Source organism: Periplaneta americana, chromosome 3 (genome assembly GCF_040183065.1).
Source record: "Periplaneta americana isolate PAMFEO1 chromosome 3, P.americana_PAMFEO1_priV1, whole genome shotgun sequence".
Classification (NCBI taxonomy): Eukaryota; Metazoa; Arthropoda; class Insecta; order Blattodea; family Blattidae; genus Periplaneta; species Periplaneta americana.
In genome coordinates, this window is record NC_091119.1 from 25,184,143 (window position 1) to 25,202,772 (window position 18,630).

Below are 18,630 nucleotides of genomic sequence, written 5' to 3' on the forward strand. Positions count from 1 at the left end.
TACATTTAAACGAAACATGTATAGTATAAAATCTTCTTACAAGCTATTTTTAATAATTTACAATTCAAACCAAGGGAGCAACTCGTCAGGGTAAATAAATAAATCAATGTCACCTTAATTTTAATTTACACTTTGTACACAATGTTTTAAGTTATTCTTGAATCTTCTTAAGAAAGGACAGCCCTCAAAAACCGCTGCACGTAGGTCATTCCAATCATTTATAGTTCTATTTAAAAATGAGAATTTACCTACATCAGTTTTCTGTTTCCTACAGTTGCTTTTAAAATCATGATCGTTCCTACCGCAGTACGTTGGCTTCTCTAACCGAGCCGTTATGTCTACCCATGCTTTCTGACCTAGATGTGCTCTATACAATGATGTTATTCTAGTTTTCCTACGTCTGTTTTCCAAAGTTTCCCATTTAAGTTCTTTTATCGTATCGTTTCCATCTTCTCTTTTACCTTTAACAAATTTATCTGCCCTATATTGGATTCTTTCTAAGGAATTTCTCTGATATAATAATAATAATAATAATAATAATAATAATAATAATAATAATAATAATAATGGTTTATTTTAACTGGCAGAGTTAAGGCCATTCGGCCTTCTCTTCCACTCAACCAGTATGATAGACAATTACTACAATGCTGTGAATATAACATAATTAATACAATACAATACAATTCAAAGCAATACAATACTACAAGACAATATAATACATAATTATTATAATTCAACGACAATTCTTTTCATCTTCACAACAACAATAAAATAATTATGTAATAATAATAATAATAATAATAATAATAATAATAATTATAATAATAGTAATGATAGTCATACCTAAATTAAATTAAATTATTAAACTCTATCACAATTATTATAACTTCAATTTGACTGGGCCGTAAGAAATCGTTTAGCCTTTTCTTGAAAGTGGTTATTGTCTGGCAGCCCCTAATCTTGTGAGGTAGAGAATTCCATTCACGGGGGACTGAGACAGTAAAAGAGGATGAATAGTGGGATGTTCTATGGGCAGTAATTGCTAGGATTTGGCTCTCCTATGATATTCTATAGGGATCCTAACATGTAGTTCCGTATTCCATTAACGGTCGCACTAAAGTCAGAATATGCTATTTCTTGAAAATATAAATGATATTGAATGATATGTAAAGAGTCCCTAAGAATTTGTAATAGATGTTTTACATTTCAACAGCAATTAAACTTTGATATCACCAGTTTTTTTTTACATTACAAATATAACTGAATTTTATATAGCTTTTTCATTTTATAATAGAATCCTGATAATTTAACTTTGACATTCCCATTATTATTTTAAAATAGAATAATAACCGAACTTTGATATCGACATTATGAATTCAGAATAGAATAATTACTGAATATTTATTTCGCTAGTTGTAATTGCATTTTCATATTTTTAATAGACTAATATATGATGGGAATGGGTTTAGCTAGTTCATCACGACCGTCACCTGAAATAACATAGGACATTATATTGACAAGGAGGAATATAGTATACTAGTGGCTTGTGCAGCAAATACTGCTGCAAACTAAGTTCGTTAGACGTTCAAATAAAAATTGTTCAGATTTATTTTCATTGAAAAATACTTATCTTTTTGATAGTTATTTGCTTCCATAATAATGAAACATACTCCCTCTGAATGGATTTTTTTAGGCCAAATACTTTTTCTTGAACCTATCCAACTTCAGTTTTTGAGTTTCAACGCGAAAACGCAAGTATCAATGTCAGGGCGATAGCAGTAGCTATTTCAGGTCATTGTGGATTGTAGGCAAAAGTTAAAAAAAATGTCAGGTTTGCTAAGCTTTCGAACAATAGTATTTTCGTATAGCTGCTGCATGCAGAACTTGAAATGTAGAGCGTAAAATCATTTTATCCTATTAAGAGATCTTGCTGAAATGATCTGGAGACTACAAAATTTTCCAGGCCTCTTATTTTATCAGTAAGTAATACCTTTTGATCTTTCCTTAGGAACTGTAATTTTTGCGCTCTCTCGAGCCAATACTGAAGACAATGATACATATCAATATCTACACTACACCGCCATTACGTATATGAAAAAGACCCAACCCCACTGGGTTAATAAGTATAAAAATATTTGATTTTTAATAACAATATTATTATCTTACTTAAGTTTTGTAGTTATATATAGCAGTCACTCAGTAAATTATAGAAATGAAGATCTAAATTAAGATATTCTCTGCATTTACTTACATAACCACAAAACGTTTCACTTTCATGTCATCAATATAGCATCAATATTATGCACAATTAATGAAAAATAGATGCATCGTGATATTAACTATAATATTTATTTTCTAATGGTAATAATGTCATCAAACCACCTCAAGTTTCGTAGATTTGAATATCCAATACACAGCTGTACTCAGAAAATTATACACTGCAGAATCAGTTTTTAATAACAAATTGAATTGAGCTCTAAATATGTCGGCAATCCTGCAGGTCATGGCCTTCGTGTAATAGCCTATTGTTTATTGTAGTGTGTGTTTTGTTCTGAAATTCAATCACGTCGGCCGTGATTGAATAAAATTAGTTCTCAAAACTAACAACAGATGGATTTTGGAAAATAGGAAAATTATGTAGGAAAATTGACATCTCACTGAAAACTACTACTTTTCTAAGAAACTTTGGATGCCAGGCATGAAAATGAGGGATCGCTCATTAAAATCCGTTCAGCCGTTTTCCCGTAATTTCCATTACCAGTTCAAATTATATATATATATATATATATATATATATATATATATATATATATATATATATAATAATTATATCCTAAGAGGAAATTTAACCCACATTACAACAGAAATAGCGTAGACAGCGACGAAAAGTAAGGCCTATTCTAGTTTTGTCTCATATGAAGGCATTTTGTAGGTTGACGTTTATCTTTCTTTCAAGTCGTCGTAGTGATGTTCGTGATGAATATTATATTGAAATAAAGTACTATATTTTGAAATGTATTAACCTATGTATTGCATTGACATTGAGTGTTATAATGCGATTAATTTAGTTTATAGCATTAAGCTTTCGTAGGTCGCCTTGGCAATCGATACATCACAAGCGCCGAGAATACACAGTACATGTACACTTTCTAAACAAGCAGCAAGCGCCATCTACTGTAAGTCTGCCAAATTACAAAATCGTGAGTTAAACCTTAATTCATAACAGTGGAGGACTCAGTAAAATAACGAGTATTCATCGATAGAAATTTAATGCTTTTATTTCCTTTTATGATTATCTATACTTACTTATTTACTTCCTTACTTAATTACTTACTTACTTAATTACTTACTTACTTACTGGCTTTTAAGGAACCCGAAAGTTCATTGCCGCCTTCATATAAGCCCGCCATAGGTCCCTATCCTGAGCAAGATTAATCCAGTCTCTATCATCATATCCCACCTCCCTCAAATCCATTTTAATATTATTCTCCCATTTACGTCTCGGCCTCCCTAAAGGTCTTTTTCCCTACGGCCTCCCAACTAAAACTCTATATGCATTTCTGGATTCGCCCATACGTGCTACATGCCCTGCCCATCTCAAACGTCTGGATTTTATGTTCCTAATTATGTCAGGTGAAGAATACAATGCGTGCAGTTCTGTGTTGTGTAACTTTCTCCATTCTCCTGTAACTTCATCCCTCTTAGCCCCAAATATTTTCCTAAGCACCTTATTCTCAAACACCCTTAACCTACATTCCTCTCACAAAGTGAGAGTCCAAGTTTCACAGCCATAAAGAATAACCGGTAATATAACTGTTTTATAAATTCTTTCAGATTTTTTGAAAGAAGACTAGATGACAAAAGCTTCTCAACCGAATAATAACACGCATTTCCCATATTTATACTGCGTTTAATTTCCTCCCGAGTGTCATTTATATTTGTTACTGTTGCTCCAAGATATTTGAATTTTTCCACCTCTTCGAAAGATAAATCTCCAATTTTTATAGTTCCATTTCGTACAATATTCTGGTCACGAGACATAATCATATACTTCGTCTTTTCGGGATTTACTTCTAAACCTATCTCCTTACTTGCTTCAAGTAAAATTTCCGTATTTTCCCTAATCGTTTGTGGATTTTCTCCTAACATATTCATGTCATCCGCATAGACAAGCAGCTGATGTAACCCGTTCAATTCCAAACCCTCTCTGTTATCGTGGACTTTCCTAATGGCATACTCTAGAGCAAAGTTAAAAAGTAAAGGTGATAGTGCATCTCCTTGCTTTAGCCCTCAGGAGAACCTATAATCACAGTCTACTATATACAGTCGCGAAGCTTGAGGTAATTGTTTGCAAATCTCGCGATAAAGCGCTCCAAGCGGTTAGCAACTAGAAACAATAGACTGTCCACGGTCGACTTTGGATTTAGAGTGGACTGATTCGTATTTCCATCGAGTGCTAGGTCGTTGAGTATTTCGCATTGATGCTCGTGAAGAAAAATCCTAACACCTATTTCTTATTTTACTTCTAGATGCAGGAGGGAAGATCTAATGACAAAGAATGAAGCATATCTTTATAATAATATAAAGTTTTGCTCTCTTCAATTCGAAAACACACAATTTATGAATGAAAAGAAAAATAAATTAATCTGGAATGCAGTTCCAACTTTATGTGATGTTTCAAATAAACCTGTTCTGTTATTACCTGCAGCTGAGAAACAAAAGCTTTGCACTAATTCTACGTCTGTATAGCTGATTCCTTGAATAATTGTACATTTTCAGACAACTTAGGCCTACTTTTTTTTTCAAAGGATATGTTTTTAATTATAGCTGTTAATTTTGTTGCTATTTTTATTTGTTACTTTACTAGAGACGTAGAAAAAGTAAGTCTGTTACAATAAAATTTATTGATCACGTTTTATTTCCAATTCTGGTGTGATTATTATTGCTTAACCTCATCCCACTTTGTTAACTACGTAAGCCTACACTACAAGTACCGGTACACGTAAGTTACTCCCATTAGTTCATATTTCCATTATTATTGTTATTATATTATTGTTGTAAAGGGAAATGCAAATTAATATTTATTGGTTTCATAGTTCATTATCGCTATAATCATGAATGAGTGAAGCGATTATAGTAAATTTCAGTTCGTTTTGCACAAACAAAAATAATATTAACCTATTTCTTGCAGGTATCTTCGAGTTTATGGTGGAATTTAATATACTTCATTAAAATAATAAATGAACTTTATCCATTTAATATTTCAATAATGGAAGGAAGGTGTTAATTTTTCCAAAAGAACACGACAACGAAAGTGTAACATATTTTGTCATCTGCTGGAGAGATCTGTGATGATGAGGCGATAGTAGCGATCCTAGTGGTGGGCAACTACCCATGTTTGCATTTTTACTACATATTGAGCTTCGCGACTGTATACAGTAGACTGTGCTATAATACCAATATAAATTAACAATATTCTTCAAAATATTTACGACTGTACACAGCTCTACAGAATGATATTATACGGTGAACTGCCTATCGTCTGTAGCGAACGGGAGCAGGGCTAGGCGAGGGTGACATCTATAAGCCTACTCCTCAACTGAAACGTACTGTTTTGGTACGAACTTCCTACCTATGATTACGAGTAACTCCTTAGTAGCTTACATTTTGTGAACTATATGGAGAGGATGCACGTACTATTTTATATTTCGTTGTTTCTGTTTTCAGTTTGGAAACTGCAATAACTTTGGCTGGGACGATAGGAATCAAGAACACACCCGTTGAGAAGTTCATATACATCGATAAGCTGGACGTAGATTTGGTATTCAATTCTTTACAGGTAAAAAAAAGACTAACAGATAATCGTATTTACGATAGGATATGTTCAGCAGAATATGTTACAGGTCTTCATTTCAAAATTAATCTGTGATACAGTGGTTCTCAAAAGGTTGTCGCGATTGCTCGGTAAAATCCACAGCTCACATGCTTCACTCTCGCATGTAATGTGCTGCAGTGAAGCCAGCAACTATTTATCTGTGACGTTTACCAAGCGTCGTTTCTACAGTGCTCTCATTTTATGAGGAAACTTCTCATCATTCCGCCGCCGGCAGACTTCCTGCTCTCCCGACCGCAGCGTGGGAAGCCAGTTCTACAAAACATCCTAGTAGTAGTTAGTTGCTTCTGAGAATTGTACCGAAACGTGTATTTGAATGTTGCTAAGTAACTAAGTAAACGATAGGAAAAAGAAGTGTATAGTTGAACAGCGAATTTATTTGAAGAAATATTACGTGAAAAAAGATAACTATAGAAGATGTGTTCGGAAATTTGCTCATAATATTCTAACTCTAGCATGTTTATAAAATCTTGCGTTTCGAAGTTGAATAAAAAGTGGCGTACAGCAGGATCACTTTGTAATATACAGAAGAAGAGAAAAATACATGTTTTCACTGAAGATAAACTTGGGAATATTCAGGCGCGGTTAGAAATAATGTGCTTAAACGCTCTGAGGCATGTCTTACTGCGGAAGAAGATCATCTTCAACAGAATCATAAATACTCGTAAACGATGAGTAATAAACCTGTATACATGTCTTTATAATAGTAATAGTAATAATAATAATTTATTTTGTTTTGAAATTATTAAATGTCTTGATTTTGTGATAGTAACGGAACACGCTCTTCGTCGATGCAACGACAATAAGCAGGAAACTGTATGCCGTAAATCCGTTGTAATTTAGATTCCTCGTAAAATGAGAGCACTGTATTTTTGTGTGTATTTCCATAATTACCATAACATGATGCCATATTGCAGACTGTAAACAGCCCATCGTTGTTCCTATTTTTGTGTGTGTTTCCATAATTATAATATGCTGCCATATTGCACACTATAAACAGCTCACCGTCGTTTCTATTTTAGTGTGTTTCCACAATTATCCTAATATGCTGCCATATTGCAGATTGTAAATAGCCCACCGTCGTTTCTATTTTTGTGTGTTTCCACAATTATCCTAATATGCTGCCATATTGCAGATTGTAAATAGCCCACCGTCGTTTCTATTTTTGTGTATGTTTCCACAATTATCCTAATATGCTGCCATATTGCAGATTGTAAATAGCCCACCGTCGTTTCTATTTTTATGTATGTTTCCACAATTATCCTAATATGCTGCCATATTGCAGATTGTAAATAGCCCACCGTCGTTTCTATTTTTGTGTATGTTTCCACAATTATCCTAATATGCTGCCATATTGCAGATTGTAAATAGCCCACCGTCGTTTCTATTTTTGTGTGTTTCCACAATTATCCTAATATGCTGCCATATTGCAGATTGTAAATAGCCCACCGTCGTTTCTATTTTTGTGTATGTTTCCACAATTATCCTAATATGCTGCCATATTGCAGATTGTAAATAGCCCACCGTCGTTTCTATTTTTATGTATGTTTCCACAATTATCCTAATATGCTGCCATATTGCAGATTGTAAATAGCCCACCGTCGTTTCTATTTTTGTTTGTGTTTCCACAATTATCCTAATATGCTGCCATATTGCAGATTGTAAATAGCCCACCGTCGTTTCTATTTTTGTGTATGTTTCCACAATTATCCTAATATGCTGCCATATTGCAGATTGTAAATAGCCCACCGTCGTTTCTATTTTTGTGTATGTTTCCACAATTATCCTAATATGCTGCCATATTGCAGATTGTAAATAGCCCACCGTCGTTTCTATTTTTGTGTATGTTTCCACAATTATCCTAATATGCTGCCATATTGCAGATTGTAAATAGCCCACCGTCGTTTCTATTTTTATGTATGTTTCCACAATTATCCTAATATGCTGCCATATTGCAGATTGTAAATAGCCCACCGTCGTTTCTATTTTTGTGTATGTTTCCACAATTATCCTAATATGCTGCCATATTGCAGATTGTAAATAGCCCACCGTCGTTTCTATTTTTATGTATGTTTCCACAATTATCCTAATATGCTGCCATATTGCAGATTGTAAATAGCCCACCGTCGTTTCTATTTTTGTGTATGTTTCCACAATTATCCTAATATGCTGCCATATTGCAGATTGTAAATAGCCCACCGTCGTTTCTATTTTTGTGTATGTTTCCACAATTATCCTAATATGCTGCCATATTGCAGATTGTAAATAGCCCACCGTCGTTTCTATTTTTGTGTATGTTTCCACAATTATCCTAATATGCTGCCATATTGCAGATTGTAAATAGCCCACCGTCGTTTCTATTTTTATGTATGTTTCCACAATTATCCTAATATGCTGCCATATTGCAGATTGTAAATAGCCCACCGTCGTTTCTATTTTTGTGTATGTTTCCACAATTATCCTAATATGCTGCCATATTTCAGATTGTAAATAGCCCACCGTCGTTTCTATTTTTGTGTGTTTCCACAATTATCCTAATATGCTGCCATATTGCAGATTGTAAATAGCCCACCGTCGTTTCTATTTTTGTGTATGTTTCCACAATTATCCTAATATGCTGCCATATTGCAGATTGTAAATAGCCCACCGTCGTTTCTATTTTTGTGTATGTTTCCACAATTATCCTAATATGCTGCCATATTGCAGATTGTAAATAGCCCACCGTCGTTTCTATTTTTATGTATGTTTCCACAATTATCCTAATATGCTGCCATATTGCAGATTGTAAATAGCCCACCGTCGTTTCTATTTTTGTGTATGTTTCCACAATTATCCTAATATGCTGCCATATTGCAGATTGTAAATAGCCCACCGTCGTTTCTATTTTTGTTTGTGTTTCCACAATTATCCTAATATGCTGCCATATTGCAGATTGTAAATAGCCCACCGTCGTTTCTATTTTCGTGTATGTTTCCACAATTATCCTAATATGCTGCCATATTGCAGATTGTAAATAGCCCACCGTCGTTTCTATTTTTGTTTGTGTTTCCACAATTATCCTAATATGTCGCCACATTGCAAACTGTAAACAGGTAACAGTCGTTTCTACTTTTTTTTGTGTTTCTACTTTAAGCCTAATATTCTGCTATATTGCAGACTGTGAACAGCCCACAATAATCGTTTGTACTTTTGTATGTGTTTCCATAATTATCCTAATATGCTGCCATATTTAATCCGACCTCCTCCCTATATTTCCAAGTTTTTTGTCTTTTCTCCTTTCATTGTGACACTGTTTCTGTAAAAGGTGAATTCACGTTATAACCTTACGCTAGAATGAATTATTTCTATCGACTCTACTAATATATAATGTATTTAATTAATTATCTTTGCATTGCTTATGATCTAATATTTAAGTTAATATTTACTCAAATCAATAAAAATCTAATTAAGACCTATAGGACTTTGTAACATAATGTTTTTTTTTTTTTTTAAACGGTGTGTAATATAACAAAGTAAGCTCGCCTCCATTTGAAAACTACATTTTTTCGGTAATAAACTGATATGTTTAAGGGACTTTTGAGCGCTTGAAATAGGAAAAACGTCTAAATAAAATTGTCTTATCGGGTTACATTTCTTGTAAGTCATTGCTACGTTTCTAATACACCTTGATATGCGAAAGTGTAGTAGAAAGGGGACATGTCGATTGCAATTCATCTACCGAAATTGATTATGTTGATTATATTAATAAAAGCTAGTGGAAGAAACGATGACGGACAAGAAAAGATAGAGTGGTTGAAATATAATAATAAATTAAAAGAATTAATGACCTAATGACAGTGGCGTAGCCAGACTATTTATTTTAGTTGGGCCAGATATGCATCTCATGACAATGCCTCTGCCGTCAACTCTCTTGAAACTCATTTTCGAAGTCTTATTCAATAACATGCAAAATTATGATAAACAATCATGCAAGGCGTACTTATACAAACGCTTCATAAGGTGAACTGGAGCTGTCGAGATTTCCTAGCAGAGAATCTGTCGATCGCTGATGATGGGTCCTTCAACAAATCCCAACTTTTCTCCCTCTCAATGGATAGAATTGCTAGATTACAAAACCTTGTGCTTGACATGATTGTCGAATTTTTCTTCGTTTCAGAGCTTTGAATATTTTATGCTCGACCATGCCGAAATGTAGTAATTATACACCTGGTAGCAGTCCTTTAATGCATGTCATTAAAGTACACCTATTCATTAAAGTTCAGGTTTTCAATTATTCTCGGATGCAATCGAAAGACAACGAGGGAAACGTCACGGAGGCTGGAAATCCAATATTGTCGCAGAAGGTTAAGTTCTGTTACTATAATAATTAGCGTTAATTGTAAATAATATTCAAATAAATTCAATTTGTCATCTCGTTTTTCAATTCTAAATCAATTTCCAGGTTATATCAAAATTAGTTCATGTTATTCTGTAGATTATAACAAGCTCAATGACATTATTGTTCCTCGGAAAAAATTAATACTTTCGCGTCTGCGCACATCTCACAATTTACGAGCGATGCACAAGGTCACTTCCACTCTTCAGTTAGATACGAATAAAATGAATACTTCTGAATAATTTCAAGTTAGAAATATGGTCGAGCATAAAAAGTCGTATGAAACTTGCCTATAATAGTAATTAAGACTATCATTATAGGCTCGTTGCATAATGTACTACTATATCATTGCCTTAATGAAGGACGAACATTTACTAATACCCATTTTTGGAGACTCAGGTGCTTCCAATAATGAATTTGCAAAAGCAAAATTATCATCTAAACATAGCTAATAAAATAAGATCAAGTTTTTCTAGCTGATGTAACATTTCAGTAGCCTTCACGCTACCTTCTTTTTATCGCTGCCAGACAATTTTTTAGGCCCAACCCAACACAGTTAAATTGGTTCTTGGAGAAATGAACGCATTTTTGACTTCTTACCTTAATGATATCGACTGTAACTATTGCTCTGGATTCATGGTTTAGTTTTAATGTTGAGTATTTTCCATAAAAAACGCAAAAATTTGCATACTTTTTCGGTGGGCCTGGGCCCATCTCGCGTACCCGCTGGCTAGGCCACTGCCTAATGATTGTATAAGAGGCGTTGTAAAATAGGGATACGGCACTGTATACTAATTATTGTGAAGTGTCGCCTACCGAAAAGGTATTGCTTAATGACAAATATATTCAATCATTCTTAACTCACTATAGCATAGTTTCAAAGAAGAGAGAGGTCAACATTGCTTACGAAATAATGCTTAGTTATTACAAGTTGTATTGAATAATCAATACATAGGCCTATAGGGACATCATTTTATTTTTACTTCATTTTTTATTGTACCTGAGTTGTTGAATGTACTTCGCTCCCACCCCTTCTACTAGTAAACTTCCAATCTTTTTCCACACATAACCAAGGCCGCGTATGCAGTACTGAGTTAGTGAGTATAGTACGTTCCAGAAATATGTTCGCGTTTTCCAGTGACGAAAGACCTTTGAATATTGAATCATATTTTCGCACAGGTACTGTCGTCCGTTTGCCTACGTCGCATCCCGGTTTCCCCCACCTGCTTCTGTTCGCCCCCCTGTAAAGTCTAGTAGCTGGGCTGTCTTAGCTCTTTTCTGAAAACATTAATTTCTGTTAGGAATTGGACGTCTACGTAATATTATACAACTGTTTAAAATAACTTAAATAAAAGGGCCTCGTTAAGTAATTAACTGTCAAATGATTCCCCCCCTCCTTTCTACTACAAAAACACTTGAACGGTCAGTAGACAGCATTTCTGGGTAATTTTATCTTTTCGGATCGGGCAGAAGTGAAGATTAAATTTACAGTACGTAAAGTACTATTTTGTAGAGTAGGTATAGAATTATTTCAACATGAGTTACTGGTACGAAGGACGAAACTGGTAATTGGAATTAGATACAATAGTCTATAGTGCGATAATATGCACAAAAGTACTGAAGCCTGTATCGAAATGAACGGCCACCATTTTCAAAAATATGTTTAAATATCCATATTATGATTATTTTTCAGTTTAACTTCATCCTCTGTATTGTACGCTAATGTGCTGTAACAGTGCAATGTACACTGCAAAATTAATACGTCCGAATGTATAGCTCAATTCTTGAGTAAAATCGCTTATTGTTAATACTGTACTGTATTTTGATTAAACAAAAACCTAATGAAAATTATCAAACTCAAAATTGCGATATTTTCTAGTTTACATAAATGGATGAACTACTTTTCTTCCCTCCTATACCTAGTAAAATGATCTGTATTTTACACCAATATCATCGAACTCCAGTCTTGGAAGTGGGAGCAAGTGGTGTTTCCGGTTCTAGACCTTTAATCCAAAGATATAGCCAGGTTAATATTAAAAATGTTAGTAAAAATAAAATTATGTCCCTGTAGATGTAAAGCTGCAGCTACAAATAGCGTTTTGTGTTAATAGACTTGCTACTTTGTGTAGCAACTTTCGATTTGATAGGTTACGCAGCACGAAAAGTAGCATGCTGTACGCTACATCTGATTTGTGTGTGAATACGATGTGCAGCTTATACAGATGCAGTAGTAAAGTTGCGCAACGGCTTTAGTACTTTATTCATTAAACACAATTCTAAGTAACACTGTAGCTTATGTAACAAGTAAGAGAAATAATAACATAATTCATTCATTCTCAATAGCGTTTTCTTTCTCGTTCATTAAATAACATTGAATTTTCTTGTGTTTCAGATTGAGGTTAGTTCCTTGTTGGGTATGAAAGGAAATAAGATTGTTAGAATCTTGAACAAGCTCCTCGGAGATTCAACTGTTGAACTAATTGAATTTATGAAACCATATGTCCTACCTGACCTTCTGGAGAGTCTTCGAAATATGGTTAATGACGAGCTCTTAGCAATGGAAATTACTTTCTCGGATTTGACAAATTGCTTTATAAGTAATATTTGTCCATTCTAGTGTTCTGTTCTGCATTTCTTTGGGGAATACACATAACTCACTGATATGGAACTAACTAAAATCTAATAGCTAGTTCAGTTACATGCTACTCTCATGAATGGGAAGGTGCTTCAAATTCGTACTTTTAAAAATGGGTTTACATTTTCAGACAGTGTTGAGTCATTCCACGTCAAATCGCACAAAATTATACAAATTTTGACCTTCATATTTCCGATCGCGTTTATATTTTTTTATCAACTCTATGGGTCTAATAAACTAACAAGTGTATTTTTATTTCCTCCTAAGTCCACATGTTTTTTAAATATTGCATGTTAAAATTCGTTAAAAATGTCGCACAATGCAACATTTAAAGCGTCATATTTCCGAGCACATTGATGTTAAAATTTTTTTGAAAAATGCATTTAAAAGCTTAAAATATTGTCTTTTGTTAAATATTTATTAACTGATTTTATTATAATTATTACAAATATTTTTTTATGATTCAATTTTTAAAAGTTAAATATCAATGTGAAATAGCCGTATTAAAAATCTAAAAAAATACCTACTAGGTGCATTGAAGTATTCCCAATAATTCCAGAAAAAATCATAATGGTTTCTCTAATAGTTTAATGGAAATTTAATTACTTACGAAACAATGTGTAGCATGCCGGTGCAGCAGTGGACGGGAAGCGTTGAGCGCGCGCTGGAAGGTTTATCGGCACTGGATGATCGAGCGAACGTTACTACATTACACCCAGTACGTATCAAGTCACTCGAGGAAACACTACTAACTTACACTAATTATATTCACTTATTATGATAATGTACATATTGTTTTTTAAACGTCTGTTTTCATTCTCACTACACTTTATATTTTCACTCGCCTACCTTCTTTCTCGAAAGAAAATTGTTTCACTACAGCTTCAGTTTTTGACAACGGAATGAAAGAATGTAATTTTAATGTACCAGTTATTGGTTTTAGATTGTGATATCTGGCCTGCAAATTTTCATTGTGGTTTTTGTGCTTATTCAGGGGACAAAATATAAATTGCACGTTAGAAATGGTTTTTTTGTGCCCAGTCAAACAGTATTTTGGTGTTGTTATAGGATCTTGACCGGGTTGTAGATTGGCTCTCTTTGCAAGTCTTTTAACAGTTCCTCCAATTCCATCACATGGACCTTTACCATGCGACGTTGCAAAGAAGTGCCATTCAGCGCCAATTCCATAATCGTCTTCATGTAAGCAGATATTTTAAAAATTCTTTCTGTTTTTGTATTGTGAACTTGATCCATCGGAAAAGTAGATAATTTTTTCCATATCGTTGAATTCTTGCTTTAAGAAATTGATTGCTTCAGATTGAAAAAAGTGAAAGGAATCAGTGTCATGTTTCATGCTTTCTGAGATAACAACAATACTTTTGTGACGAATTTCTGTACCTTCTTTGAAATATACTACGAAAGGATGTATTGTGGCTTGGCAGTTGTTCCAATGCACACCCTGTACTGAATCTTGTATTACAAAGGAATAATTTTCAGAAAAGTCTGCAATAACTATGTAATTTTCAGGTTGTATATTTTCTTTGCATTCCACCAAAAATTGACTTTGCTGCTGTGCTATGAAAACGTGCGGCAATAAGGAGAGAAGTTTTCTTGACAATTTGTCTAAAAATTCATCAGTTGAAGACTGAAGCGTTTCTAAATTAGTGCGATCAACTGTAACCCATTGTTTGTATGTTATCTGCTCAATAGCCTCGGCGTCAAACTGTTCTCGGATATGTTTGATTATATTGTCAGGTCCTGGACAACTTGAACATTGTTTAAGGTAACAATAAATTGATGGAGGATTACAAAGAATGTGTGACAGCGCATCTTTGTAGTTATTGACAACTACACTAGAATTTGATGTTAGTAGTGGAATGTTTGCACCATCTATAAGTAATTTTACATTTTCGTGATGTGTACAAACACATGCACTGTGCGTTCCATTAGCCCCTGGCAAAATACATTCTTTTGGTCTCAGTTCTGCAAATTTAGAAAAACTTATTTTTATTAGTGGATATTTGTCCTTGAAACACTTGTATGTTTCCTTAAGATTACATAAAATTAATCTTTTCTGCTTATGAACTTTTTGACCGTCCTCTTTCACACTAACAAAATTCTTTTTTCCAGCCATTACCCTACTCACATATTCTGATTTGTAGAACTGCAGCACCTTAGTCACTGTAGACAGTTCCAAAACTTTACCGAGTTTATTGTTAGGAGTGGACAAAATTCCACTTTCTTCAGCCAGTTTCTTTGCCACCCTTATCATGTGATCAGTCGCTTCAAAGTTTTGTTTAATTTTATTGTAGGACCAACTTTAAAAAATTGTTAAAATTTGAATTTTTACTGTCTTGTCATCTGTTGTGTGAAAGGATTCAATCAATTTGTTAATAATATCATTATTGTCTGACTTTTCAATGGGCGTTGATGCATCTTCTACATGAAAAACTTTACTTGCTAGGGAGCCTTTTACTTTTTGAAACTTTTCACGGGGGTATCGTTTTTGTGGTAGTTTTCTTTTCTTGATTGGGGATTCTCCTATTGACACCAAACTTTTGTTTAGCACCTCAATATTACTAATTTCTAGCGCTGTATCCATAGAACTGCTAGAAGAAGAACTGGGATTATCACTTTCATTGTCCGCACTACATTCATTTGATTCATGATTATTAATATCACAAGAACTACCGGCTTCACATATACTTTCACCAGACCTATCCGGAAGTTGATAGACTTTTTTACGGCACGAATCACATATTCGCACATTCAAAGACTCCGCTAAATTAAGCTTTATCAATAAATCGCGACTTACGCGTCTTTCTTTTTAAAAGCGTGATTAGGAAGGTCAAATGGATTTAAACACTTGTTATATATTAACGCGATCTTTACCGTCACTCATGTTGTAGAAGACACGTCACAAGCGTTAATATTCGACACACAGAACTTCACTTCATGAAATTCAAAATCTGACTGATTATTTTTCTCTTCTATATTTTGTCTCCGGCCATCTGTTTACTGTCATAAAGTTTACTGCCTTATCCAGCCTTGCTATCGTTAAACACTTGGCTATATAGTACAGTATAAACATACAGCATTGTGAAGGGCTCCCACTCTTAGCTGAACTGACAATAATAAAATCACTTTAGATAAGATATTTACTGTTCCTTAAGGCATTAATCATTTGTTGTGTAGTGTGCGACATCAGTTATTATAAGCAACGGGGAATTTCGCACCCTTCTAGCACAAGTGTAATTGTAGGTCTGCTGCCGCAAGCGGTTCATTAGCTGGGGATCGCGAGCGCGTGCATGCCTCCGGAAAATAAATTGTTGCAAATGTATGTATGCAGATCCCACATTTTTAACTGCAGTAGTTTACAGATAATACATCAGGGAACAAGCCTATATTTTTTCAGATTTTTAACTTGGCTATTGAACGTAGTAATTTTGCTTTGAAAAATAAGTCATTAAAAATTAGGCCAAATTTGAAATGTATTTGTGATAAGCCTAAAGTAATAAAAAGTGTTGTATTTAGTCTTTCAAATGCGCCAAACCGCAAATCTCAATTATATGCAGAAACAGAGTTCCAATTGAGTTTATGTAACAGTGCGCGCATAATTTGCGTATTTTCAAATAGTCATAACTACACAAATAATTAATAATTGTGGAAATAAAACAATACGGGTCTCCTTATTTGATGTCTGGAATTCATGAAAAAGAATTCGATTATTTTCGAGAAGGTCGTGTTCTGTTGCTGTGCGATTTGACGTGGAATGACTCTGTTGTAAGTTTAATATTTTTTTGCTCGACCATCCCGAAATGTAGTAATTATACACCTGGTAGCAGCCCTTTAATGGACCTCATTAAAGTACACCTATTCATTAAAGTTCAGGTGTTTCACCAATCAGAAAATACCATTGTAGCAATATGAAATCGCAAGTATCGATTATTCTCGGATATGCAATCGAAAGGCAACTAGCGCGAGACATTTGTTTCTCGGAAAAAGTCAATACTTTCGCGTCTGCGCACATCTCACAATTTACGAGCTATTGCACAAGGTCAGTTCCGCTCCTCAGTCAGATAAGAATAACATGAATACTTATGAATAATTTCAAGTTAGAAATATGATCGAGCATAAAAAGTCGTATGAAACTTGACTATAATGGTAATTAAGACGCTCGTATGAAAATTATGAAACTCGCTTGCGCTCGTTTTATAAACATACTCGCGTCTTAATTACTACCATTATAAGCTCGTTGAATAATGTACTATTAATGAATTCTCGTTCTTCAAATGAGTGTAATAACACACACTAACAAAACTTACGAAGTGTCCTGACAGGTTTTGTTTCCTGTAAGTAAATAATAAAAATTGAGAAGTATATGATCAAAATAAGCTAGCAAAACACAAGGCATTATATATATTCTGAAAATTTAATCGCTCCATTGTATATTACACAATGCATTATGTATATATCTGGAAGCTCACTCACTACGTTGTAAACTAAATTTAATTGCTCATATACTGTATAATCCATAACGAGATAGAAGTTATTTTGTGCCTTATATCCTACTTAAATGATACAAGTTACAACGCCACTGCATTAGCCTCCTTTCTTCCCAGACACTCTCACATTACACAAAGGTAAATCATTCTCAGGACTTAACACTCTTCTTGGTATGACATTTCGTACATTTTCTATTAGCTATAACATAACTCACCTACCGAAACTTAATAGTCTTTACTATGTTAAATATAGAATATCCACAGAAAACCTCCTGGATTTTAAACGGGTACATCATCTCTGTCAGTAGTCTTGTGTGCTTGGTAATGCTGACACCACAAAGAGCAACCCAGTATATCTAACATCCGTATGCCAAGTGGCATGAAATATTCAGAAATTGCCGTTATCTATATATATAATTTGAACTGGTAATGGAAATTACGGGAAAACGGCTGAACGGATTTTAATGAATGACCCCTCATTTTGAAGATTGGAAGCCAAAGTTTTTCAGAAAAATAGTAGTTTTCAGTGAAATGTCAGTTTTCCTACATAATTTTTCTATTTTCCAAAATCCATCTTTCATCAGATTGAGTACTAATTGCATTTCAAAATAAAACAAAATACACACTACAATAAACAATAGGCTAGTACACGAAGGCCATGCCCTCCAGGATTGCTGGACATATTTTACTTACTTACTTACAAATGGCTTTTAAGGAACCCGAAGGTTCATTGCCGCCCTCACATAAGCCCGCCATCGGTCCCTATCCTGTGCAAGATTAAGTCAGTCTCTATCATCATACCCCACCTCCCTCAAATCCATTTTAATATTATCCTCCCATGCTGGACATATTTAGAGTTCAAATTCAATTAGTTATTGAAAGCTTCAAGACTTGTTAAAATAATTTACAGGTCTGTTTCTGCGGTGTGAAATTTTCTGAGTACAGCTGTGTATTGGATATTAAAATCTACAAAACTTGAGGTGGTTTGATGACATTATTATCATTAGAAATTAATTATTATTATAGTTAATACCATGATGTTAATATATAAACTACAAAACGTGTGTAAGATAATAATATTGTTATTAAAAATCAAATATTTTTATAGTTATTAATCAAGTGGGGTTAGGTCTTTTTCATATATTTAATGGCGCTGTGGTGTAGATTCAGTATTGGCTCGAGAGAGCGCAAAAATTACAGTTCCTAACAAAAGACGGTATTA

At 34.0% G+C, this 18,630-nt stretch overlaps 1 protein-coding gene across 3 annotated transcripts in view; it reads left to right on the plus strand.

Annotated features, from left to right (window-relative positions):
- Positions 1-18,438, plus strand: part of LOC138695863 (uncharacterized) — a 41,000-nt gene extending 22,562 nt beyond the window's left edge. For all 3 annotated transcript variants that reach the window (XM_069820160.1, XM_069820158.1, XM_069820159.1), the window contains exons 5-6: positions 5,728-5,839; positions 12,661-18,438. In XM_069820160.1, coding sequence (XP_069676261.1) covers positions 5,728-5,839; positions 12,661-12,885 — 337 coding nt within the window. In that variant the 3' untranslated portion in view covers positions 12,886-18,438. The remainder of the gene's footprint in view (positions 1-5,727; positions 5,840-12,660) is intronic.
- Positions 18,439-18,630: the final 192 nt, after the last annotated feature.